This window comes from Rhodotorula graminis, assembly GCF_001329695.1.
Source record: "Rhodotorula graminis WP1 unplaced genomic scaffold RHOBAscaffold_8, whole genome shotgun sequence".
Taxonomy (NCBI): domain Eukaryota; kingdom Fungi; phylum Basidiomycota; class Microbotryomycetes; order Sporidiobolales; family Sporidiobolaceae; genus Rhodotorula; species Rhodotorula graminis.
In genome coordinates this window covers 103,144-124,599 of record NW_017264935.1, presented here as the reverse complement: position 1 = coordinate 124,599, position 21,456 = coordinate 103,144, and the positions used below count along the sequence as shown (strand labels likewise).

The window sequence follows — 21,456 nt, the reverse complement described above, 5'->3', positions numbered from 1 at the left end:
GTGTCTCGACAGCAGGGAGGAACGAACCCATGGCTGCGCGTCGAAGTCGAGTCGAGCGGGCGGACTGGAGGAGGAGGAGAGCGGCAGACGGGCTCGCGAGCTGCCGCTGTCGCTCGGGTGCGGGTCGCTCGTGGCTCTCGTGACACGAGTCGCTCTCTGCGTGGGTTCTGGGTATCTCCCTCGCTCAACGAGTGCGCGCTGTGCTCGCCACGACGGGAGGGAGGAGAGGCCGGAGCCGACAAGCCGCAAGGGCTCTCGGGGCGTGCGCTCGACAACGGACAGTCTCGCAGCTGCTGTGGGCCGACGTAGAGCTGCAATGCATGTCCCGCGAGAGAGGTAGACGAGGGCGGTTGTGGCCGAGCCTTGAGGACGAAGCGGTCACTAGTCAAGTGCACCTCGCTCCTCCCACACCCACTGTGCTGCTCTGATCCAGCCAGCCAGCTCTCGAGCGTACCTTACTCGAGTAATCCCGCCGAACTCTCGCCGACCAGAGCCAGTGCCGCCTTGTCCCGCTCTCGTCGTCGACCCCATCTCTCCCGACTTCCTTGCTCTCGCTCTCCCTCGACTTCACCCCGCTCAAGATGCGCATTTCGGACAAGATCAAGAAGGCAGAGCGTGAGGGTCGCCCCTGGTGGAGCTTCGAGTTCTTCCCGTGCGTCCCTCCCCTCTCCCCCTCTCGTCGATCTCGCCTTCGCCGCCCGCTAATCTCCCTCTCGCCGCTGTCGCTCGCAGGCCCAAGACGTCCGAGGGCTGGGTCAACCTGTACGACCGCATCGAGCGCATGCAGCAGCTCGGTCCCATCTTTGTCGACATCACGTTCGTCCGCCTCTTCCTCCCCGACCCTGCCCACCCAACGTTCGTGTCGAGCTGACTCTCCTTTCGCGCAACAGCTGGGGTGCAGGCGGCTCGACGTCGGACGCGACGACGGGCTTCGTCAAGACGGCGCACTCGGAACTCGGCCTCGAGACGTGCATGCACCTGACCTGCACCAACATGCCGACCGAGATGGTCGACCAGGCGCTCAAGGTGCGCTCCCTTCTCTCTCCCTTGGCGAAGCTTTTCCCACCCACGTTCCTGACCACGTTCGTCGCCCTGCAGGAGGCGTACGACTCGGGCTGCCGCAACATCCTCGCGCTGCGCGGCGACCCGCCTCGCGGCGTCGAGGAGTGGAAGCCCGTCGAGGGCGGCTTCAACCACGCCATCGACCTCGTGCGCCACATTCGCAAGAAGTACGGCGACTACTTCGACATCGGCGTGCGTCCCCCTCTCTCCCGGCGCGGCGTGACTAGAACGATCCGGGAACTGACCCGCTCCCTCTCGACGACTTGCAGGTCGCCGGCTTCCCCGAGGGCCACCCGCAGAGCGAGAGCCCCGAGGCCGAGATCCGCCACTTCAAGGCCAAGGTCGACGCGGGCGCCAACGTCGTCTTTACGCAGATGTTCTACGACGCCGACGTTTTTATCGACTGGGGCCGCCGCCTGCGCGCCGCCGGCATCACGATCCCGATCGTGCCCGGCATCATGCCGATCCAGACGTACGCCGCCTTCAAGCGCCGCACCGACTTCGCCGGCACGATCGTGCCCAAGGAGCTGTGGGACATGCTCGAGCCAATCAAGGACGACGACGCCAAGGTGCGCGAGTTCGGCACGCGGTACGTCGCCGACATGTGCCGCAAGATCCTCAACGCCGACCTCGGCATCCACGGCATGCACTTCTACACGATGAACCTGTCGCGCGGCACCGAGATGCTCCTCGAGGAGCTCCAGTTCGTCGCCATGGCCGACCGCGTCAAGCCCTTGCCGTGGCGCGTTTCGCTCACGCAGAAGCGCCGCACCGAGACGACGCGCCCCATCTTCTGGTCCAACCGCCAGCGGTCGTACTTGACGCGCACCCGCGAGTGGGACGAGTTCCCCAACGGCCGGTGGGGCGACGCCTCGTCGCCCGCGTTCGGCGACGTCGACGCGCTCCAGCTCGCGCTCCCGCACAAGCCGCAGGACGCCGTCAAGATCTGGGGTACGCCGCGCTCGCTCGGCGACATCTCGGCCCTGTTTGCCCGGTTCTGCCGAGGCGACCTCAAGGCCCTCCCGTGGAGCGACCAGCCGGCCGCCAAGGAGACGAGCTACATTGCCGAGCAGCTCGCCAAGATCAACGAGCTCGGGTTCCTCACTGTGCGTCCCACTGTTCCCCTTTTCGCGCTCTCGTCGTCGCCGCCCTCGGACTCACCCTTTCCTCCTTCCCTCAGATCAACTCGCAGCCTCGAGTCGACGGCGTCTCGTCGGACGACCCTGCGCTCGGGTGGGGCCCGATGAACGGCTACTGCTACCAGAAGGTGCGTCTCTCTCTCTCTCGCACGGTCGTCGTCGTCTCGCGCACGAGCCCGTCGACTAAACTCTCGGACTCGCTCGCGCGCAGGCCTACCTCGAGTTCTTTTGCCCGCCCCAGCACGTCGAGGCGCTCCTCGCCATCCTCGACAAGGCGCCCTCGATCACGTACCACGCCGTCAACAAGCAGGGCGAGTTCCATTCCAACACGGCCCCGGGCCCCAACGCCGTCACCTGGGGCGTCTTCCCTGGCGCCGAGGTGATCCAGCCGACCGTCGTCGACTCGACGGCGTTCCAGGCGTGGAAGGATGAGGCGTACGAGCTCGGCGCTCAGTGGGCCCTCCTGTACCGCGAGAGTGAGCCCGAGACGCACAAGCTCATCCAGGGCATCTTTGACGAGTTCCACCTTGGTGCGCTCGCCTCTCTCTCTCTCTCTCTCTCTTCCCCTGTGTCGTCACTCACGGTCGAGCCTCGCCCTCGCAGTCAACATCGTCTTCAACGACTACCGCAACACAGACGACGACGCCGTCTTCAAGCCCTTCTACGAGCTCGCGCAGCAGAACGGCGTCCACCTTAACGGCTCGTCGACCGCCGCCACGACCGACTAGACATCTTCGTCGTCGTCTCGACCTCAACTGTCCATACCTCGCCTCGCCCTTTTCGCCGCATCGTCAACCGAGACGTCGTCCTCCTCCCTCTTTCGCCTCTCTCTCTCGCCTCGCAGTATCGTCTCTCGATCTTTTAGTCCATCTTCGTGTTGCCTTCAACAGGGCTTTCCCTCTCGTCGTCGTTCGTCTCGCCCTCAGTTCAACCACCCCCCCTTTCCCCTGTATCGACTTCTCAACAACCTCGGTCCCGCATCAACTGCATCTTCTCCCTCGCACCCTCCTATTCCTCCTGCGGCTCCCTCCCCTCTCTAGACTACCCCCTACCTCACTCTGCGGCCTCGTGTCCAACCACGGCCCTCTTGTTACCCTCCCCTCTCGCGACGAGATGACGCGCTCGCACCCCTTCTCTCTGGAATGCCAGCTCGCTCGCTCTCAGGACCTGTTGCGAGAGTGAGAGAGGCAGATCCTGCAGTGCAAGCAACGCGACGCACAGCACAGACAACAACACGGCGGACCCGCGAGCCTCCTTCTCCTCCTCGCCCTTTCGACTATGGACAGTTCCCTTCCCTCCTGCTCCTCGATCCCTCGCTCACCGCGCCACGCCGATGACCCTGACAGCGCCCTTGGAGTTGACGGGCCCGATCCCGCCGGCGACGAGCGGGCCGTCGTCCCACTTCCAGCGCCACCCGGTGCGGTCGAGGTGCTTGGTGACGGCGGGCGCGAGGATGGGCGTCCCGCCGCGCGAGTGGCGCCCGACGCCCGTGATGATGCGCAGAGGCTCGGGATGGGTCGCTGTGTTGAACGAGAGGGAGCGAGGGAGGAAAGGGGAGAGAGAGAGGGAAAGAGAGGGTCAGTGCGGCGCGACGAGGGGACCGAGAGAGAGAGAGAGAGAGAGCCACGCACAGTCTCGAGCGTTGGACCACCACGTGTTGGTCACCTCGTCGACAATCTTGAGCGCGTGCGCGAGGCTGAGGCCGTGCAGGTCGACGACGTTGGCGCCCGTCTTGGTCCTGCAGACGCGCGAACGAGCGTCAGTCTCCAACCACGTCTTGAACTCGCGCTCCCCGACGCTCGACGGCGGCGAGGACAGCACGAGAGAGAGAGACAAGAGAAGGAGGAAACGGACAGGACGCACCTCCTCTCGCCGACCGCGGCCCTCGCGGCGCGCTCCTCCCACTTGCGCCTCTCGCCGTCAAACTCGCGGCCCCTGTCGGCCCAGAAGCCCGCCGCGCCCCTCTCGCCCATGCCGCCGCGCTGAAAGCTCCTCGCCGCCGTGCGAAACGCGTCGTTGCGCTTGGCGAGGTACTCGAGCGCGAGCGCGTGGCACTGCTCGTGCGTGTACCGGTCGTCGGACCCTGCGGCGGCGGCCGCCACGGCGTGCGGTGCGCGCATGGACGGCGTGCGGGTCGGGGTCGACACGACGGTGAAGCCGTCGGGCGTCGTCGTCGTCGTCGTCGCAGCGAGGGCCGACCCGGCGCCCGGCCGCACGATGAGGGCCGACAGGGGCAAAGGGGCGCCGACGGCTTTTTCGAGGTCGGCGATGAAGCTCAGGAGGTCGAGGGCGTCGCTCAGGTCGCCCTCGGTCGCGCTCAGGAGCGCCTCGAGGTGGTCGTCGCTCGCCTTTGCGGCGGGCACGATCAGGCGCAGCTCGTTCTTGCGCGCGACGCCGCCGGCGAGCGACTCGAACGGGCGCTCGCGCGCGAGTTGGACGAGGAGGACGGCGACGGTGCGCGCGAGGCTCGAGCCGTGCGCGTGGTAGGTCGACGTGATGCGCGCGACCGAGAGGTGCATGGCGGCCGCGAGGAACGACGCCTGGCTCGAGATGCTCGCCCACGCGTTGGTGCTCAGGGGCGCGTCGGCGAGGGCCGAGAGCGAGCCTTGCGGACGGTGCGTCGCCGCCTTGGCGTACGACACGTGGGGCGTCGTCGTGAGCGACAGCGACTGGGCCGCCTTGGTCGCCACCTTGTGGCGGCGGCGCTGCTGGCGGTCCATGGCGGCGATGCCGTCCGGGTCGGGCGCTGGCGCGTTCTCGGCCGCGGCGGCGTCGGCGTCGGCCTCGGCGAGCGACGTGATGAGGTCCTGCGACAGGAGGTCCTCGATGAGGCGCTCGAGGTCGGCCGGTTGGGCGGCGAGGCCGTCCTCGGTCGGCTCGAGCGACTTGACCTCGGCAATCTTGGCCTCGAGCTGGGCGAGGTCGATGTGCGGGAAGACGCTCGCGAGGAACGCGAGCGGGTCGTCCGACACCTCGTAGTCGAACCCGCCGTCGGGGGCGTCCCACACGAGGCGCGGTGCGGCGGCGCCGTCCTCGTCGCTCGTCAAGCTCGCCGGGGCGTGGTGGTCGTCCCAGAAGCGCGGGGCGTCGGCGCTCGATGGGCGAGGGTCGGCGCTCGAGCTGTCGTCATCCAGGCTCGAGTGCTCGAGGGCGCTGCTGAGGTCGCTCGCGGTGGCGCTCGCCGGTGCGCGAGGTCGAGGTTGAGCGGTGCGCGAGTCGACGGGCGAGGCGTTGGACGACGAGCGGGTGCGGTCGAGGCGGAGCGAGTGGTTGGCCTGGTTGATGATGGCGAGGAGCTCTGCGCGCTCGTCAACAGGAGGGCGAGGGTCGGCTGTGTCGCTGTCGCGGCTGTCGGGACGGCGAGGAGGGTCGCGGCCGGAGTCGAGGGCGAGTTCCGAGTCGTGGTCGACGAGGTCGGCCTGATCGGCGAGCGACTGGAGGGTGGAGCGAGCCTGGAGCTCGTCGTCGTGCGAGAGCGGGTCGGCGTAGTCGGAGAGGATGGCGTGCACGAGTGCCGAGTCGAGTGGAGGCGAGAAGGCGGCCTGCAGGGAGGAGGAGACGATGTCATTAGTTGAGGGAGATGAGGAGGAGGAGGTTGGAGAGGGGGCTCACGACGAGGCGGTCGGTCGGGGATGGCTCGGCCATGGTGTGTCAAGCTGTGGGTAGCTGGTGGTGGTACTCTCTGCCCAGTCGAGCGAGGGCGAGGTGCGAGAGCGGGAGCAAGGCGCGCGCTCGTCCTCGTCTCGGCTGTAGACTCCTCTCGCTCGCGCACCCACGAGTTCCCTGTCCACCGAGCACCACCAGAGACCACTCTCCCACCATGTGCCGCCCAACCCAATGCGCAGTGAGTCCCTCCCCCTCTCACCTCGCTCCCCTCCCTCTCGCGTGATCCCTCAGCGGCGAGCCGACTATCTCGCACCCTCCACGCACCTCGAGCTGACCCCTGCTTGGGCCCACCAGAACGACGACTGCGGCAAGACGACCTGGTGCGCCCGACCTGTCCACCGCCCCCGTTCCCACCTCGTCCCGCCTCCTCCAAGCTGACATCTCGCCTCCTCCTCTTTCTCGCAGGATCGGCTGCGGCCTGCACATCCCCTACGCCCTGCGCGACGTCGCCCCTGAAGACGTGTGTACCTGCGACAACCACAACCCGACGCCCCTGCCGCCTCGAGTCGGCCCGCCGCCAAACTACTCGGGTTGGGAGACGGCGGCGCGCGCCCAAGAGTGGTAGCGCCTCTCGCGGTCGAGACGGACCATGTTGTTGTAAAGCAGTTGCCCCATCAATCAGCTGCGGCAGTAGAGAGAGAGAGAGGGCCGACGACGGAGGCGGAGGCCGAGGTGGGCAGCAGCGCCGGCAATGTCAACCCATCGCCTCTCTCTCCCTCTCCTCCTCCCCCTGCACCGCTCAGCAGCAACTATGTGCCTCCCCACTACCTGCGCTGTGCGTCCATCTCTCCCTCCTCGCTGCCCCCGACCTCCTCCTCCTCCTCCACTTCCCCTCGCCGCCGCCGCCCCACGCGCCGCCCTCTATTGCCGACCGCGCCCCTCTCCCCCTGGGGGCACGCCTGCTGACACGCCCTCGCTCCTACAGAACTCGTCCTGCGCCAAGATGACCTGGTGCGCCCCTCGCGCTCTGTCTCTCCCCCCCTCCCTCCCCTGAGTCCCCTCTCCTCGAGGGCGCCGATCCTCCCCTCTCTCGCCGCAAGCTGACCCTCTTTCGCGCACCCCCGTTCCCACCAGGTGGGGCTGCGGACAGCACATCCCGACCGTGCGCGCCCAGTGCCCCTCGGACGACCAGTGGTGCGCCTGCGAGCCCCACAACCCGGTCGAGCCCGCCAACGTGCCCGCGGGCAAGAGCTGTGTGCGCTTGAGCGAGGAGGAGAGGCGGCAGAGGGAGGGCAGGGCGTAGAGGTGCGCGCGCGGGCGAGAATGAGAACGAGGGGGATGTTGTGCTCTCTCCTCTTTCCGAGAGACCGAGAGAGAGAGAGACGGAACCGCTCTCGACTGGGACGCCGCCACAAGAGACAGACCCTGGTATACACTGCGCGCCTCGCTCGCCCGCCTCTACAGCTCGCCCTCCCCCCGCTACTCGAGCCGCTCGAGAAACTCGAGTCGGTCGAGGATGACCTGCTTGCTCGTCTCCTCGACCTCGCCCGCGAGGAAGCACTCGTCGAGGATCGCGTACACCTTGTAAAAGTTGAACACGAGGTCGAGCTCGCACACGTTGCCGAAAAACGCGTCTGTGGGCGAGGGCGGACAGCGGGCGCGAGGGTGGGCGAGGGGCGGGCGAGGAGGGCGAGACGAGGGGAGGAGGGGCAGGCAGAAGAGAGCGTGTCAATGACCAGATCAGAGCGTTCCAGCTGCGCGAGGTGGCCCGTACAAGACGAGCCAACTCGCGCAGCACGCGCTCGAGAAAAGAGGCACCGACCGACTCACCGAGGACCTCGACAAAGAGGTGGATCGCCTCGAGCCACACGAGCTCGTTGTCGTTGGCGTCGACGCAGAAGCTGAAGAAGAGGCCGGCGTAGCGGCGGTACACGAGCTTGTGGTTGCGGAACTGCGCCACGACGGGCGGACGAGGGGGAGGGGAGGGCAAACGCGGCGTCAGTTCGGGGCGATGCACGAGAGGGCCAGCTCCACCGCTCCCAGCACGAAAGCTGAGAGCGACAGGGCCTCGCCGAGACCGAGAGAACCCCGAGGGGAGCGCACCTCGACAAAGTTGCTCTGGTACTTCTGGTCCCTCGGCGCTATCGAGCGGTGCACCTCGCCGCGTATCCGCGCCTTCTCGTCCTCCTCGTACGGCACGTAGAACTTGCTCAGGCGCGTCTTGCCTTGGCGGTTCTGTCGACGGGACCGCGGGCAAAGAGTCAGCGACGTGCGAGGAGGGGGCCCGAGGTGGGGGAGGAGAAGCAAGGGGGGAGAGAGAGGAGGGGACGCACCTGGACGAGGATGAAGCGGATCATGAGGGCGCGCTGTGGTCGCTCAGCAGGCTGCTGCGACGCTCTGGCAGTCGGGTAGGGCGAGAGGGGCGGTGCGGGCGCAAGCCGAGGAGGGAGGTCGCTTAGAGTGTGAGGTGGAGCTGCCTGCAGACGACTGAGGGGGTCAGTTCTGCGGCTCTCCTGTGTCACGAGACTCCAGTTGGCCCAATGAGAGGTTAGACGCACCCGTAGAGCGTGTTGTCGGTGAGGTGGGTCTGGGGGATGACGAGGAGCTGATGAAGACCTTGGGGCTCGCTCTGGCGCGCTTGGCGTGGTAGCGACTGCTTGAGGGTCGTTAAGGCGGTATTGCGCGGCGACTGAGCAGTCACAGAAGCAGCCCTGGCGGGAGGGGCGGTGTGAGGAGGAGGAGGAGCGTTGTCGTCGTCCTCTCGCTCGAGGTCGACTTCGTTTGTCCTCACCCGGCTCCAAGCGAATGCTCGTGCGCTCGTTCAGCAAAGCGCGCACTCCTGCACACCTCAGCCGCACCGCCCTCGCACCCACCCGCACCACTTCGCCTCCTCGTCCCCTCGGCACTTCCCCGCTCGCCCATCCACACTCGCCCCGGCAGTCCCTGTTGCCCAGCCAGCAAACCCGTACCTTCACCTTCTCGCACCGTCGCACCCAGCCCTTCGCCATGGCCGCCGCCGACCCGTCCAACTACCCTCAGCCGCCCGTCCGGCCGCCATCGTGGTCGTCCTACACCCCCGAGCTCGTCACGTCGTCGGTCGACAAGGTCCTCGACGAGTCGACCGCGTTCCTCGACAAGCTCGTCGCCATCCCGTCGGCCGACCGCACGTTCGAGTCGGTCGTGCGGCCCCTCGCCCTCCAGTCGGCCGAGGCGGACCGCAAGATCGAGCCCGCCCTGTTCCTCCAGTACGTGCACGCCGACCAGGCCATGCGCGACGCGTCGGTCGAGGCCGACAAAAAGGTCAACGACTGGTCGCTCGACGCCCTCACGCGCCGCGACGTCTTCGAGGCGCTCCTCGACGTCGAGAAGCACACGCGCGACCACGGCGTCGCCCTCAACGACGAGGAGAAGCGCCTCCTCGACCGGCTCGTCCTCGAGCGCAAGCGCAACGGCCTCGGCCTCGACGACGACAAGCGCACCAAGTTCCTCGAGCTCAAGAAGCGCATCACGTCGCTCGAGATCGAGTTCCAGAAGAACTGCAACGAGGAGAAGGGCTTCATGCTCTTCACCAAGGAGGTGCGTCCGCCTCTCTCTTTCCCTCGTCGTGCTCGAGAGTCTGCGTCTGCGGGCCCGTCGGGAGCGTTACTCGAGGTCCGAGCCCCGACTAATTCGACCTCTTCTTCGTGCGCAGGAGCTCGACGGTCTGCCCGAGGAGGTGCTCGAGGGCTACGAGCAGGTCGACGAGGACGGCGTCAAGAAGTACAAGGTGCGTCCGGCCACGATCTCCCACCTTCTCGCTCGACCTGCCGGTGACTGACGCTCCCTCCCTCTCGGCCCACGCAGGTCACGCACAAGACGCCCGACATCATCCCGATCTTCAAGTCGGCGCACGTTCCCGCGACCCGCAAGCGCGCCAACCTGAGCTACGAGGGCAAGACGCTCCAGAACGCGCCCATCATGCGCGAGCTCGTGTCGCTGCGGCACGAGGCGGCCCAGCTCCTCGGGTACGCCAACCACGCCGAGTGGGTCCTCGAGGTCAAGATGGCCAAGAACCCGCGCGAGGTCGGCGCGTTCCTGCGCGACCTCGAGGACAAGCTGCGGCCGCTCGGGCTCGAGGAGCGCAAGAAGCTGCTCGAGCTCAAGCGCGAGGAGCACGACAAGCGCGGGCTCGCCCAAGACGACAACTTCTACCTGTACGACTACCGCTACTATGACCGGCTCTATGTTGAGAAGACGCTCGACCTCGGTGCGTCCGCGTCTTTCTCGTCTCGCCCACTCGGTCCGCGGCGTACTGACCTGTCCTCCCCTTGCGCGCAGACGACGACGTTCTCAAGCAGTACTTCCCGGTCACGCACGTCGTCACCGAGGTCCTGAACGCGTACAAGGAGCTGCTCGGCGTCGAGCTCGTTCCCGTCCCGCGCACCGAGGAGGCCGGCGGCGAGACGTGGCACCCTGGTGCGTCCCCTCCCTTCCCTTTCCTCACGTCATACCGATGAGCGCGAGACTGACTGCGCTCGCGTTCGGCCTTGCACGCAGACGCCGACATGTACGCCGTCTGGGAGGCGGGCCGCGCCGGCGACAAGGACTCGTTCCTCGGCTACATGCACCTCGACCTGTTCCCGAGGCCGCAAAAGTTCTCGCACGCGGCGGTTTTCCCCCTTTTTCCCGGCTGGACGGACCCAGCTAAGGGTCGGCAGTACCCGGTCGTCTCGTGCGTCCTCGAGTCGGCTCGACCCTCGCTTTCTCCTCCTCTCCTCGCCCCTCTCTCGCTCGGCTTGCTGTCCATGCACACTACTGACAAGGCTTCGTGCTCGCAGCATGGTCGCCAACCTGTCGAAGCCGAGCGGTGGCAAGGAACCCACGATGAAGCGTGCGTCGCTTCCCCTCCTCCTCCTCCTCCTTCTCCCTCGTCCCGCCGCGCCGCCCTGACACCTCCTCCCCCTCGCACAGACAACGACGTCGTCACCTTCTTCCACGAGGTACGCTGTCGCCGTCTCGCTAGAAGAAAGAGTCTTTGCGCACGAGCCTCTAGACTAGAATCGAGCCCTGACCTTTTCCTTGCCTCCCTCGACGCGCAGATGGGCCACGCCTACCACGGCCTGCTCTCCAAGACCCAGTTCGCTCGGTTCCACGGCACGGCCGTCGCGCGCGACTTTGTCGAGGCGCCGTCGCAGATGCTCGAGAACTGGACCTGGACGCCGTCGGTCCTCAAGCGCATCTCGTCGCACGCGACGCGCAAGGGCGAGGTCCTGCCCGACGCCCTCATCGACAAGCTCATCCAGTCGCGCAACGTCAACCAGGGCCTGTTCAACCTGCGCCAGCTCTTCTTCGCCAAGTACGACATGGCGCTCCATGAGGACAAGCACGCGCTCACGACCGACGAGATGAGCAAGCTGTGGTGCGACTTGCGGGAGGAGACGAGCCTCGTCACGATTGGCGACGAGGTCGTTGGCGGCCAGTCCGGCTTTGCTCACATCGCCGGTCCGTCCTCTTTCCCCTTTCCCCTCGAGGCTCGAGAGCTCCGACACTGACTCGCCGTCGTCCTCCCTCCTTCAGGCGGCTACTCTGCAGGGTCCGTCCTCCTCCTCTTCCCCTCTCTCGTGCGATGCACTCTCTTGTGCGACGCGAGGGAGCGCGTTCGGCGGCAGAGCGACGCCTCGACGACTGACCTCTCTTCCTTTTCCCCCTCGCCAACGCAGGTACTACGGCTACCTGTACTCTCAGGTCTTCAGCGCCGACATGTACGACGCCGTCTTCGCCAAGGACCCGATGAGCGCCGAGGCGGGACAGCGCTATCGCAAGGAGATCCTCGAGGTCGGCGGGTCAAGGTGCGTCGACGGTTCCTCCCTCTCCTCTCTTCCTCAAGGCGTCCAGCCGAACTCGAGACCGGTCACTTACGCTCACTCTCGCGCGCACAGGGACGAGATGGACTCGCTCGTCGCGTTCCTCGGGCGCAAGCCGACGAATGAGGCGTTCCTCAAGCACCTTCTCAGCGGGCAGTGACCGCTCTCCTCGCCTTTCCCGAGTCTGCAAGCAGTCGCAATGCATCTATGCCGTGTCTGCCGCTGTCGAGAGGCGCCTGCTTCACGTACGCACTCAGAGAAGAGCTCGTTTGGCCGCCGCGAGCGGGATGCGCGTGCGAAAGCGGCTCGCTCTGCCTCTGCCCTGGCTCTGGCGACTGAGCTGAGCCGCACAGTTCATTGCTGAGCTGCTGCGATGCTAGGCCGGCTGCACCGCACGGCACTGGGGCGGTGCCGCCTACCCGTCAGCCTCATCGCTTCGAGGCGACCTCCCCTTCTGTTCTCGACCTCACCACCTCGTGCGCTGTCGACGCGCCCTGTACCGGCCAAGATGTCGAACGCGGGCCACCCCGAGGCCCGAGCAGCGCTCGCCGCAGCCCTCCCGAGCCTCGCCGCCGGCCTTCCGCCAGCCCCCGTCGTCGCCGACCCGACCTACCTCACGCACAGCAGCGCGCACGGGGCGACACACTGGAAGTTCGAGGCGCCTGTCGAGCATCCCGTGCAGGACTACGAGCGGCTCGAGGTGCGCCCTCTTTCTCCCACCTCGCCCTCGTCCTGCCCACGCCCCACCGACTTGTTCGCTGACCCGTTCTCTCGTCCCACAGCACGTCGGCGATGCGCTCCTCGGCGCAGAGGTCACGCTCATGGTCCACGAGGCGTACCCTCAGCTCGTCGTCGGCGTCCGCTCTGTGCGTCCCGCCTCCGCCTCCTCGCCCTCCTCGAACCCTCCGCTCGAAACTCGGCCGCCGCACCAGGCCTCACTCTACGCCCACCTTACTGACTCGGTACCTCTCCTTCGCAGCTGGTCAAGTCGAGCCTCGTCGAGAACGAGCTCCTCGCCCTCCTGTCGTCCGCCTACGGCCTCCCCGACCAGATCCGCACCGCGTGGGCCCAGTCGTTCTCGCTCCGCGCCAACCCGTCGGTCCGTGCGTGCGTCTTCGAGGCCTACCTCGCCGCCGTCTACGAGGAGCACGGGCACGCCGTTATGAGCGCGTTCGTGCGCGAGGTCTTCAAGCCCCTGCTCCCTGTCGCTGTCGAGGCCATGCGCGAGGTCTACGTGCCGCCCTCGGCGCCGGTCGCCGTCCCCTACGGCGGCCTTGTGCGCAACCCGGTCAGCGCGCTGTACGAGTGGACGCAGCGCGGCGCCCGTCGCTCGCTGAGCTGGGGCGCGCCCGAGGGCATTGGCCCGCCGCACTGCCGCACCTGGTCGATCCAGCTCTGCGTCAAGGACGGCGGCGAGTCTGTTTACCACGAGGGCGTCGCCGACACGGTCAAGGCCGCCAAGCATCTGTGCGTCGCGCGGTCCTCCTCCTCGAGTGCGTCGGGCGGAAACTGATGAGCCTCTCCACGACGCAGGGCAGCGATGCTCGCATGCGCCGAGATGGACATTCTCTTCTAGTTCTCCTACAGGTGCGTCTCCTCTCTCAACGACTGCTCGAGAGCTCGGAGGAGGCGACCTGACCCTCCCTCTTTCCCTCCCTTCCTTCTCCTCGATCCAGCCGATACCCGCCGTGCCTTTCATACCCCGCCTCGCCGACCAGTTTCCTGCAGTGTATCTTCCTCTCTTCCTCAGTCTTGCGCGTCAGCTTGCCGCTGTCTCGATCGCCTCGAGCTCTCGAGCGCTCGCGCCTCCTCAGGCCGCGGACTTTCCGCTCGCCTCCGGTCCGTCGGCGAGCGGCCTCGGCCAGCTCGACGGCTCGTCGCTCTTCTCCCTCTTGCGCTTCACTTCTCTCGCGACCTCGACGGGCATGGCGGTCGGGACATACGTGCACCGGCAGGAGGCGGCGAGGGTGCAGGAGAAGGCCGACGACCACCTCGCGAGCTGGATGACTGTGCGCCCCTCCTTCCCCTCCTCCTTCTCTCTACAGCGGACATGACACCCTCTCGCACAGAACGCAGAGCTTTTCGAGTGCCTCGCCATCATCACGGCGCTCTTCTTCCCGCCCTTGAGCGTCTTCCTCGAGCGAGGCTGCGGCGGCAGCTTCCTCCTCAACGTCCTCTTGACCTTCCTCGGCTTCGTGCCCGGTCTCGTGCATGCCCTCTACGTCCTCTGGAAGGTGCGTTCCTCGCTTCCGTCTTTCTCCTTCTCGACGAGCCCTAATCCGCGCCGTCGCAGGACGAGTCTGCCTACACGTCGCTCCCCTCCTCCTACGCCCGCTCGACCCTCGCCAACGCCAACAAGGAGCTCACAATCGGCGAGATCCTGCGCGCTGCGAGCGACGAGGAGGCCGAGGAGCGCCGCAAGAAGCGCGGTGGCGACGTCGACGAGGGGAGCGGGTTCGGGCGAGGGCGGCCGCCGTCGTACCGCTCGACGGCCCGATCGTCGCCGAGCGACAACGATGACCCGTACGAGGAGCGGTATGGGCGGCAGGCGCAGATGAGCGAGAAGAGGCGAGGGAAGCTGCCGTCGAGGGGAGACTTGAACGTCTGAGGCCTGCCTCATGGGCCGTCGGCCTGCAACGTGCTCTCGTTCGCGCTGCACTCGTCGAGAGAGAGACCCTGAACAGCTTGTCGCGAGTCTCGCTCGCTCAACGTATCTCGGTGCCCGGTCGCCGACAGCGAAAGCGACTCCCAGCCGGCTCGGCTCTTGCTCTATCGTCTCGCCCGCGCCCTCTCGTTCTGGCTCAGCAGCCACGGGAAAGCTACCGACAGCCTGTTCAGCACCGCTCGAGCTCCCGACCGCCGGCACCATGTCGTCCGAGCCCGCCTCGGCTCCGCCCTCCCTCGCTCCGCCATTCGACCGAGCAGGCGCAGAGGCCAAGGTCAAGAAGGCACAGGACCTGTGGAACAGTGTGCGTCCCGCTCTCGCTCTCTCGCGCAGCCTCTCGAGGGAGGGTGGACACGCAGAGCGGGCGGCGATTCTGAATCTCATCAGTGGGGCGGGCAAACGGCCCTTCTCATGGGTTTCTGAGGGCTCTGGGCGGGTTTACGGGCAGCTCTGACACCTTTCCTTGGCCTACAGATGGACCCGAAGAAGGTCGCGCTCGCCTACACCGAGGAGTGCGTCCCCTCTCCTCGTCGTCGACCTCCTCGGGTGCGAGAACGAGCGCTCACTCCCTTCCGCCCACAGCTCGATATGGCGCAACCGTGACCAGTTCTTCCAGGTGCGTCCCTCGCCTCCTCTGAGCGTGGAAGGACGGCGCTGCGGGGCATCCTCCCTGCGGCGAGTCGAGCGCGTTCTCGTCGTACTGACCTTCTCTTGCGTTCCTGCAGGGTCGCGCCGCCATCGAGCGCTTCCTCGCCGACAAGTGGTCGAAGGAGACGCACTACAAGCTCAAGAAGCGGCTTTTTGCGTTCAACGAGAACCGCATCGCCGTCCAGTTCTGGTGCGTCCTCCTCTCCCTGCGCGAGTCGGGCCAAGGCGACGCAGCTGATCCTCCTTTCTGCCTCCCATCCCTCGCAGGTACGAGTACTTTGATACCGACGCCAAGGAGTGGCGACGGACGTACGGTCTCGAGCACTGGTGCGTCGAGCTGTTCTTCGCCGTCCCCATCTCTCTCGACCCGTCGCGTCCCGACCCCCCCGTCCCCTCCTTGACTCTTCTGTCGTGCAGGACCTTTGCGCCGGACGGCCTCATGCAGAAGCGCCACATGAGCGGCAACGAGGTCGCCATCTTTGAGGCCGAGAGGTGGTTCAAGGACGGCGTCGACCCAGACGACGTCGACGTCTCTGACCAGGACGGCTGAGCCTTGTGTACCTCGAGGAGCGTGCAGTGAAGCAGTGTTGACGTTCGAGCGAGGGTCAGAGAGTGCCTCAAGTCGCGCTCGAGCCCGTCCCGTGCGAGAACCGGGCGCATTAGCTTTCCTTGTAAGCGCGATTGGCTCGAGTTTGCTATCGACGCCGCTTTCGTAGTCGCGCTTACTACAGCTTTGTAATCTTGAACAGCGATTTCTGTCGGCTGCTCGCTTTGACCTCTTCAGCTCCCCGGCTCGTCCGCGTCGCCTTACACGTCCGTCGAGCCACGCACATTGCGAGCGACACTGCAGCTCGCTTGCGGCGTTTGCTGGCGTCGTCGGCCCGCTCGATCCGCTGCCTTTCCCCGCTGCCGAGCTGCCGAGAAGCGGCCGCCGGGAGGGCCGGCCGAAGGGCGCAACTCGCCCGACGCTGACTCCCTCGTCGCTCTGCACCGCTACGACGCTCGGCTACAGCTGCAGCCCTACTGCTAGAAGCTCTGAAGCCGGTTGCCCCGCCGCCACCGCCAACGATGCTCTCGACACGAAGCAATCCGCGAGCCGCGGCCGACGCGCAATCTCGCGCCAACGACTCGCCCACGACGACGGTCGCCGCCTTTGCGGACAGTGCAGACGTCGAGAAGGTGTCCACGCTCGACAAGGACCCGGTCGACGAGCTCTCGAGCCCTGCCGCTCACGCCCTCGAGACGTCGCCCGAGGTGGACGAGGTGCCGGCGGCTCCTTACTTTCCAGACGGCGGGCGACGAGCATACCTCAACACGGTCGGCGGCGTTCTCGTCCTGTTCAGCACGTTCGGCCTGAGCAACTCTTGGGCCGTCTTTCAAGCCCACCTGGCCTCAGTGAGTCCGCGATTGCGCTTTCTCCTTTCGGCTCGTCCTCGTCGTCCTCGCCGCCTGGCTCGTGTGACTGACGCTCAACTTGGCCCACAGAACCAGCTCAAGGACTATCCTGCTTCGACGATCAGCTGGATCGGCTCGGTGCAGCTGTTTGCCCTCTTCCTCCTCGGCCTGCCCTCGGGCCGGCTCTTCGACAGCGGCTACTTCCGGTACCAGCTCGCAGGAGGATCGGCACTCTGGTGCTTCGGCATGTACATGTTGAGCCTCAGCGATACCTTCTATCAAATCTTCCTCTCGTACGCCGTCTGCCTCGGGGTGCGTCGCTCCCTTTCTCTCTTTCCTCCCCTCGTCGCGCGCCCGATGTTTGTCGTGCCCCAGACGCTCGTCGAGCAGTACCTACACACCCACGTCCTAGAGACGACGAGTATCACTCGAGCAGAGCACAACCAGCAGTGCCTGACTTTCCCTCTCGCTCGCAGATCGCGCTCGGCATCCTCTTCGCGGGCACCATTTCGTGCGTCGGCAGCTACTTCAAGCGCAAGCGCACGCTCATGATGGGCTGCACGGCAGGAGGCGCAGCTCTCGGGGTGCGTCCCGGCTCACTTTCCTCGTCTCGATCGTCCTCGAGCTTCGACCCGCTCACTCCCTCATCTGCGCTCGCAGGCCGTCCTCTTCCCCATCGCCCTCAACAACCTGTTCGAGACTCGTGGCTTTGGCTTCGGAGTGCGTCTGCGTACGTCGACTGTTCCTCGGCGTCTCGCCCGTCAGCAAGGACGACCAACCTGACCTCGACCTCCCTTTCGGCGCCCGCCCCTCGCAGTCGCCTACATCCACACCGCCCTGCTCATCCTCGCCAATGTCCTCATGCGCCCTCGAGACGACCTGCCGCCGCGCAAGGCGCCACCTATTCTGCCGCAAATCGCCTCGTTCCTTGGCCAACCCCAAACATGGTTCGCCAGCCTCGGCTGCGCCTTTGTCATGCTCGGCGTGCGTCGACGCTCTCGTACCCTCTCTCTCTCGGACGGTGACTGACCTCGGCCTCTTTGAGCTCGCAGATGTTCATCCCTGTGCGCACATTTCTCTCTTCCTCAACTTGAGAAGGTCGAGCTTTGAGCGTGACTGACTTTGCTGCGCCCTCGTGCCGGCGCCGAACAGATCTTCTACGTTCAGGTATTCGCCGAGGAGCACGGTGCGAGCGCTACGGTCGTGCAGTATTGCGTGAGTCGGCCGTTGCCCTCCTTTCCTTCAGCTCGAGCGCTTGGCAAACGCCCACATCGCGTTCGAGCCAGTACCGAGACGCCATCAAGTCCTTCACAGAGCTGCATCAGTACCTATAGCTCGTACTGACGGTTCTTGCTCCCTTGCAGGCCGCAATTCTGAACGGCTCCGCCTGCGTCGCCCGGGTTACGGTCGGCTTTGCGGCAGATCGCTTCGGCAACCTCACCGTCGCCATCCCGACGACGGTCATCATCGCGACGATGATCTTTGCCATGCTCGGCGCGACAAACTCGGGCGGCGTCATCGCGTTCTGCATCGTGTTCGGCGCGGCGAGCGGCGCGTGGGGTGCGTGCGGTGGTCGACCTCTCTCAGTCCCAGCGCTGTCGACGAGAGGCACTGACTCTCTTCTGACATGCGCACAGTATCGATCATGGCGCCGTCGCTCATCTCTCTCTCGGCGTCTGTGCGCGAGTTTGGGTGCGTCTGCTCGCCTTTCCTTCTCTCCGTCTCTCCCTCGCAGTCGTCGTGCGCCGCCGACGGTCGGGTTCCGACGAGCGGGAACGCTGGGCGCCATACTGCGGCGGTTCCTGACCTCACCCTGCCTCCTGCAGAGTGCGCACGGGCCTCGGCTTCATCCTCATCTCGGTCGCCGCCCTCATCGGCTCTCCCGTCGCCGGTGCCATCCTGCGGGCGACGCCGTCAAGCACCGGCACGAACTACCTCGGCGTCTGCCTCTTTGGCGGGTGCGCCGTCCTCGTCGGAACCGTCTGCCTGTGCGCGACGTGGTGGCTGCAACGGAGGAGGAAAGGAACCTGGAGGGTTTAAGGCGACGACGCGACTGCGAGGTGTTGTAGATTGATAGAGTCTGTCATTCCCCACGACGTTCTACTGCATACAGACGGCTCGAACTCAGTCGCTAGCCTCGTCAGCTCTCGGGCGCGGTTCATCCACTCGTTCTCGTCGCGGCGGCTGTCGCCTTGCGACGCTCTCGCTCGACAGACCCTGACATGCACGATAAGCCATAGGCGAGGGAGAGGTGCCGACAGCTTTGGCATCGAGGGCGGCGTTGCTCGTGCGCCGCTCGGACCTCTCGAGGAGGACGCTCGACTTGGGAAGGCCGACTTGCACTGCTCGACAGAGCTCGCCAGAGAGATAGACTGATAGAGATTGCGCATAAACATTGCGGCTACAAAAGACGGACAGCTAGATCGGCGCCGACGACGACGAGCACAGCGGCTCAACGACCGACCGACTCCTCCTCGGCTCCCGGCGCGCCAGCCTCCTTCTTCTTCTCCTGCACGCCCCAGCTCGCCTCCACCTCGGTCGTGAGAGCCAAGTTCTTCAAGCCGAGAGAGATGCAAAACCCGAGGCCGCCGAGCCCGATTAAAATCTGCCAGAGGACGACGAGCGTCTCGGCGTAGGCCTCGCGAACCTCGCTGCGGATCGGCTCGGCGCTGTGGGAGAGAAGCGTCGGGACATTGGTCGAGGACTTAGAGAGACCGACGCAGGGACGCACAGTTGAGCAATCTGTGCGACGAGCGCGTACGCCGCATCGCCCGAGACCTCGCCGCCGAGCTGCGATACGAACGCCTCGGGGAGTTTGCTGCCCAGCTGGTTCGAGAAGACGGTCGAGCCGATCGTGATGCCGAGTACCTGGCCGAAGGAGCGCACGAAGCCGTAGAAGGTGATCTGCAGGAGGCTCGAGAGTCAGTATCTCGCCCGGACCTCTCAGACTGCGAGAATTCGTGCGTACAGCGTAAGGCTGCTGTGCGGGCTTGAGAGGCGCGAGGACGGGGAACATGGTGCCCGTGTAGAGCAAGCCCAAGCCGATGCCGACGATGACGGGGCTGCGAGAGGGTGCAGGTGGTCAGTAAACGTCCTCGCGCTCGACGGGCGACGGCTTTCCTCCTCGCCGAGAGCCTCCTGAACCGCTCGGTCTCGTCGTTGAGGTAAAGGGAAGGTGCTCACAAGGCGCCCCACATCGACGTCGGCGAGTTGTACTTGAGAAGGCTCATGAGCCCGCAGCCGATGGTGACGAAGGCCCAGCCGATCCAGTTCAGCGCGACGTAGTGCCCGGTGACGGTCACGATGGCGCCCGTGATGATGGCGAACGGCGCGATGGTCCAGCTGATCGAGAAGATCTTGACGCCCGACTGGACAGCCGAGTAGCCGCGCATCTGCGAGGGACGGATCAGGGTCAGTTTCCGAGTTTCTGACGGCGTAGACGACGTGCAGGGATTCGTGCTCACCTGAAAGTAGAGGGGTAAGTAGTAGACGATGGCGAGCATGACGACGGCGTGCAGGTACGTCGTGAGGTAGCCGAGGAGGGCGTTCGGGTGGACGAGAATGTCGAACGGGACGGTCGGGTGCTTGACGTACTTGCGCTCGATGATGACGAACGCGATCATGCCGAAGATGCCGACGATGAGGGGCACGAGGACCTGGTACGACGACCAAGGGTGCGTCCCACCGCCCCAAGTGAGGCCGAGGATGGTCGACGTCGCGGCGGCGACGAAGAGGACGTTCCAGTAGTCCATCTGGTCGAGCTTTTCCTGCGTCGTCGTCTCGGGGGCCTTGATCTTGAAGAAGAAGACGGTGAGGGCGAGGGCGATGCCGCAGAGGGGAAGGTTCACTGCGAGCGGGTGGGGAGAAAGTCAGTTGCGGCTCGTCGATGCGCCGTCGACTCTCCAGACTCGATCGAGTGCAGGGAGAGTGGATGTACGGTAGAAGAGCCAGCGCCATGCTCCTGCAGAAGCGAGAGCGCCGCCGATGGGCGGGCCGAGAGTAGAAGCCTGCTCGAGGAGGAGGAGGAGGGCCGGGAGGCAGGGGTCAGTGCGCGTCTCGCCGCCGTTCGCCCTCGCGAGAGGGAGGGACGTACAAGAGCCCACACGGCACCGATCGCTCCGAAGTAGTTGCCTCGCTCGGCGAGCGGGACGAGGTCGCACACGACGATCTCGACCATGGTGAGGATGGCGCCGCCGCCGATGCCCTGGACGCTGCGGCCGCCGATCGCCATGGCCATGCTCTGCGCCGCACCGGTGAGGGCACTCCCGAGCGCGAAGAGGAGGATGCCGCCGATCATGACGGGGCGACGACCAAAGATGGCGGCGAGGCCGCCGGCTGCAGGTGGACGAGCGAGGGTCGGTGCGGGCGTCGGTCACGGACACGTGCGAAAGAGGGACGCACTCCAAGGGATGAGCGCGGTCGAGGTGAGGGCGTAGGCGCTGCCGATCCAGGTCGCCTCTGACGAGCGAAAGTCGGCGGCAACTGCGGCGAGGAAAGGGAGGATGGAAAGTCAGTATGTCGCTCCCTTCCCCAGAAACAGGACGAGAGGGGACGCACTAGTAGGCAAGGCCGTCGAGACGGCCGTCAAGTCGAGCGCAGACAAGAAGCAGCAGCAGCAGAGGGTGAGGAAGATGAGCCAGAAGCGGCCGTCCTTCTTGGGGCTCTTGGACGCCGCCGAGCCGTCGCGGTCGCCGTCGCCCTTGTGGCTGGGCGCTTGCGGCGTCGACGATACGATGGGCGCCTTCTCGTTGTAGGTACTCGACGTCGTCGGCGTCGGCTCGACGGTGGTCGAGTGGGTCGAGCGAGTCGAGGGAGGCGGTGAGGGCTTGATGCTCATGCAGGGCGAGGGGAACGCTGTGTGTCGCCGCGAAGACAGTCGAGGGGTGCGAGGAGAAGCAAGCGAAGCGGGACAAGTGCAGCTTCGGGCTCGGAGCGTCGATTGCTCGCTGCGCGCTCGGGGTCGTCTAGCGTCCGAGCGTCGAGCTGCAGGCGCAACGTCGCCGGGCACCGGTCCACAGATGTGGACTGGCGCTAATACAACGTCCGTAGGCCGACGAGGCTCGTCCCTCCTCGATCCGGCCGGGCTCGCCGCCCGCCG

The 21,456-nt window shown here is 66.1% G+C and overlaps 10 protein-coding genes across 10 annotated transcripts; 7 read left to right on the top strand and 3 right to left on the bottom strand.

The window, feature by feature from the left end:
- Positions 1-581: 581 nt before the first annotated feature.
- Positions 582-3,364, top strand: RHOBADRAFT_37138 (uncharacterized protein; the record flags this gene model as incomplete). The annotated part of the gene is made up of 8 exons (XM_018413412.1): positions 582-652; positions 733-816; positions 891-1,026; positions 1,099-1,254; positions 1,332-2,168; positions 2,243-2,329; positions 2,413-2,731; positions 2,805-3,364. 8 exons carry the CDS (start codon positions 582-584, stop codon positions 2,927-2,929), a joined length of 1,815 nt encoding a protein of 604 aa, XP_018270225.1. The 3' UTR covers positions 2,930-3,364.
- A 17-nt stretch (positions 3,365-3,381) lies between these two features.
- On the bottom strand, positions 3,382-5,876 carry RHOBADRAFT_49837 (uncharacterized protein). The gene is made up of 4 exons (XM_018415274.1): positions 5,814-5,876; positions 4,065-5,743; positions 3,833-3,939; positions 3,382-3,721 (listed from the first exon to the last, which is right to left on the bottom strand). The coding sequence occupies exons 1-4, from the start codon at positions 5,844-5,846 to the stop codon at positions 3,519-3,521; spliced, it is 2,022 nt and encodes a 673-aa protein (XP_018270224.1). The 5' UTR covers positions 5,847-5,876; the 3' UTR covers positions 3,382-3,518.
- A 145-nt stretch (positions 5,877-6,021) lies between these two features.
- RHOBADRAFT_54028 (uncharacterized protein) lies at positions 6,022-6,432 on the top strand (the record flags this gene model as incomplete). The annotated part of the gene is made up of 3 exons (XM_018417120.1): positions 6,022-6,045; positions 6,162-6,187; positions 6,273-6,432. 3 exons carry the CDS (start codon positions 6,022-6,024, stop codon positions 6,430-6,432), a joined length of 210 nt encoding a protein of 69 aa, XP_018270223.1.
- Positions 6,433-7,220: 788 nt separating this feature from the next.
- On the bottom strand, positions 7,221-8,507 carry RHOBADRAFT_37134 (clathrin coat assembly protein ap17). The gene is made up of 5 exons (XM_018413411.1): positions 8,366-8,507; positions 8,141-8,284; positions 7,911-8,042; positions 7,638-7,758; positions 7,221-7,441 (listed from the first exon to the last, which is right to left on the bottom strand). The coding sequence occupies exons 2-5, from the start codon at positions 8,162-8,164 to the stop codon at positions 7,287-7,289; spliced, it is 432 nt and encodes a 143-aa protein (XP_018270222.1). The 5' UTR covers positions 8,165-8,284; positions 8,366-8,507; the 3' UTR covers positions 7,221-7,286.
- Positions 8,508-8,813: 306 nt separating this feature from the next.
- On the top strand, positions 8,814-11,867 carry RHOBADRAFT_37132 (uncharacterized protein; the record flags this gene model as incomplete). Its single annotated transcript, XM_018413410.1, has 11 exons — positions 8,814-9,383; positions 9,499-9,573; positions 9,651-10,053; positions 10,125-10,262; positions 10,344-10,518; positions 10,625-10,677; positions 10,758-10,786; positions 10,886-11,288; positions 11,364-11,379; positions 11,507-11,635; positions 11,726-11,867. The coding sequence occupies 11 exons, from the start codon at positions 8,814-8,816 to the stop codon at positions 11,808-11,810; spliced, it is 2,076 nt and encodes a 691-aa protein (XP_018270221.1). The 3' UTR covers positions 11,811-11,867.
- A 291-nt stretch (positions 11,868-12,158) lies between these two features.
- On the top strand, positions 12,159-13,398 carry RHOBADRAFT_54025 (uncharacterized protein; the record flags this gene model as incomplete). The annotated part of the gene is made up of 5 exons (XM_018417119.1): positions 12,159-12,350; positions 12,433-12,516; positions 12,630-13,117; positions 13,184-13,237; positions 13,327-13,398. 4 exons carry the CDS (start codon positions 12,159-12,161, stop codon positions 13,224-13,226), a joined length of 807 nt encoding a protein of 268 aa, XP_018270220.1. The 3' UTR covers positions 13,227-13,237; positions 13,327-13,398.
- A 348-nt stretch (positions 13,399-13,746) lies between these two features.
- On the top strand, positions 13,747-14,208 carry RHOBADRAFT_15999 (uncharacterized protein; the record flags this gene model as incomplete). The annotated part of the gene is made up of 1 exon (XM_018412291.1): positions 13,747-14,208. A coding segment is annotated over one exon (462 nt), but the record flags the coding sequence as incomplete, so codon positions are not given.
- A 339-nt stretch (positions 14,209-14,547) lies between these two features.
- On the top strand, positions 14,548-15,477 carry RHOBADRAFT_8528 (uncharacterized protein; the record flags this gene model as incomplete). Its single annotated transcript, XM_018419222.1, has 6 exons — positions 14,548-14,619; positions 14,790-14,827; positions 14,898-14,931; positions 15,041-15,153; positions 15,231-15,290; positions 15,381-15,477. Coding segments are annotated over 6 exons (414 nt in total), but the record flags the coding sequence as incomplete, so codon positions are not given.
- A 554-nt stretch (positions 15,478-16,031) lies between these two features.
- Positions 16,032-18,493, top strand: RHOBADRAFT_54023 (uncharacterized protein; the record flags this gene model as incomplete). The annotated part of the gene is made up of 11 exons (XM_018417118.1): positions 16,032-16,358; positions 16,449-16,670; positions 16,835-16,942; positions 17,019-17,088; positions 17,176-17,342; positions 17,411-17,422; positions 17,511-17,573; positions 17,723-17,918; positions 17,996-18,050; positions 18,185-18,346; positions 18,472-18,493. The coding sequence occupies 11 exons, from the start codon at positions 16,032-16,034 to the stop codon at positions 18,491-18,493; spliced, it is 1,404 nt and encodes a 467-aa protein (XP_018270217.1).
- Positions 18,494-18,810: 317 nt separating this feature from the next.
- RHOBADRAFT_54022 (uncharacterized protein) lies at positions 18,811-21,195 on the bottom strand (the record flags this gene model as incomplete). The annotated part of the gene is made up of 9 exons (XM_018417117.1): positions 18,811-19,027; positions 19,090-19,262; positions 19,327-19,420; positions 19,542-19,750; positions 19,823-20,205; positions 20,296-20,365; positions 20,452-20,693; positions 20,760-20,840; positions 20,916-21,195. 9 exons carry the CDS (start codon positions 21,193-21,195, stop codon positions 18,811-18,813), a joined length of 1,749 nt encoding a protein of 582 aa, XP_018270216.1.
- Positions 21,196-21,456: the final 261 nt, after the last annotated feature.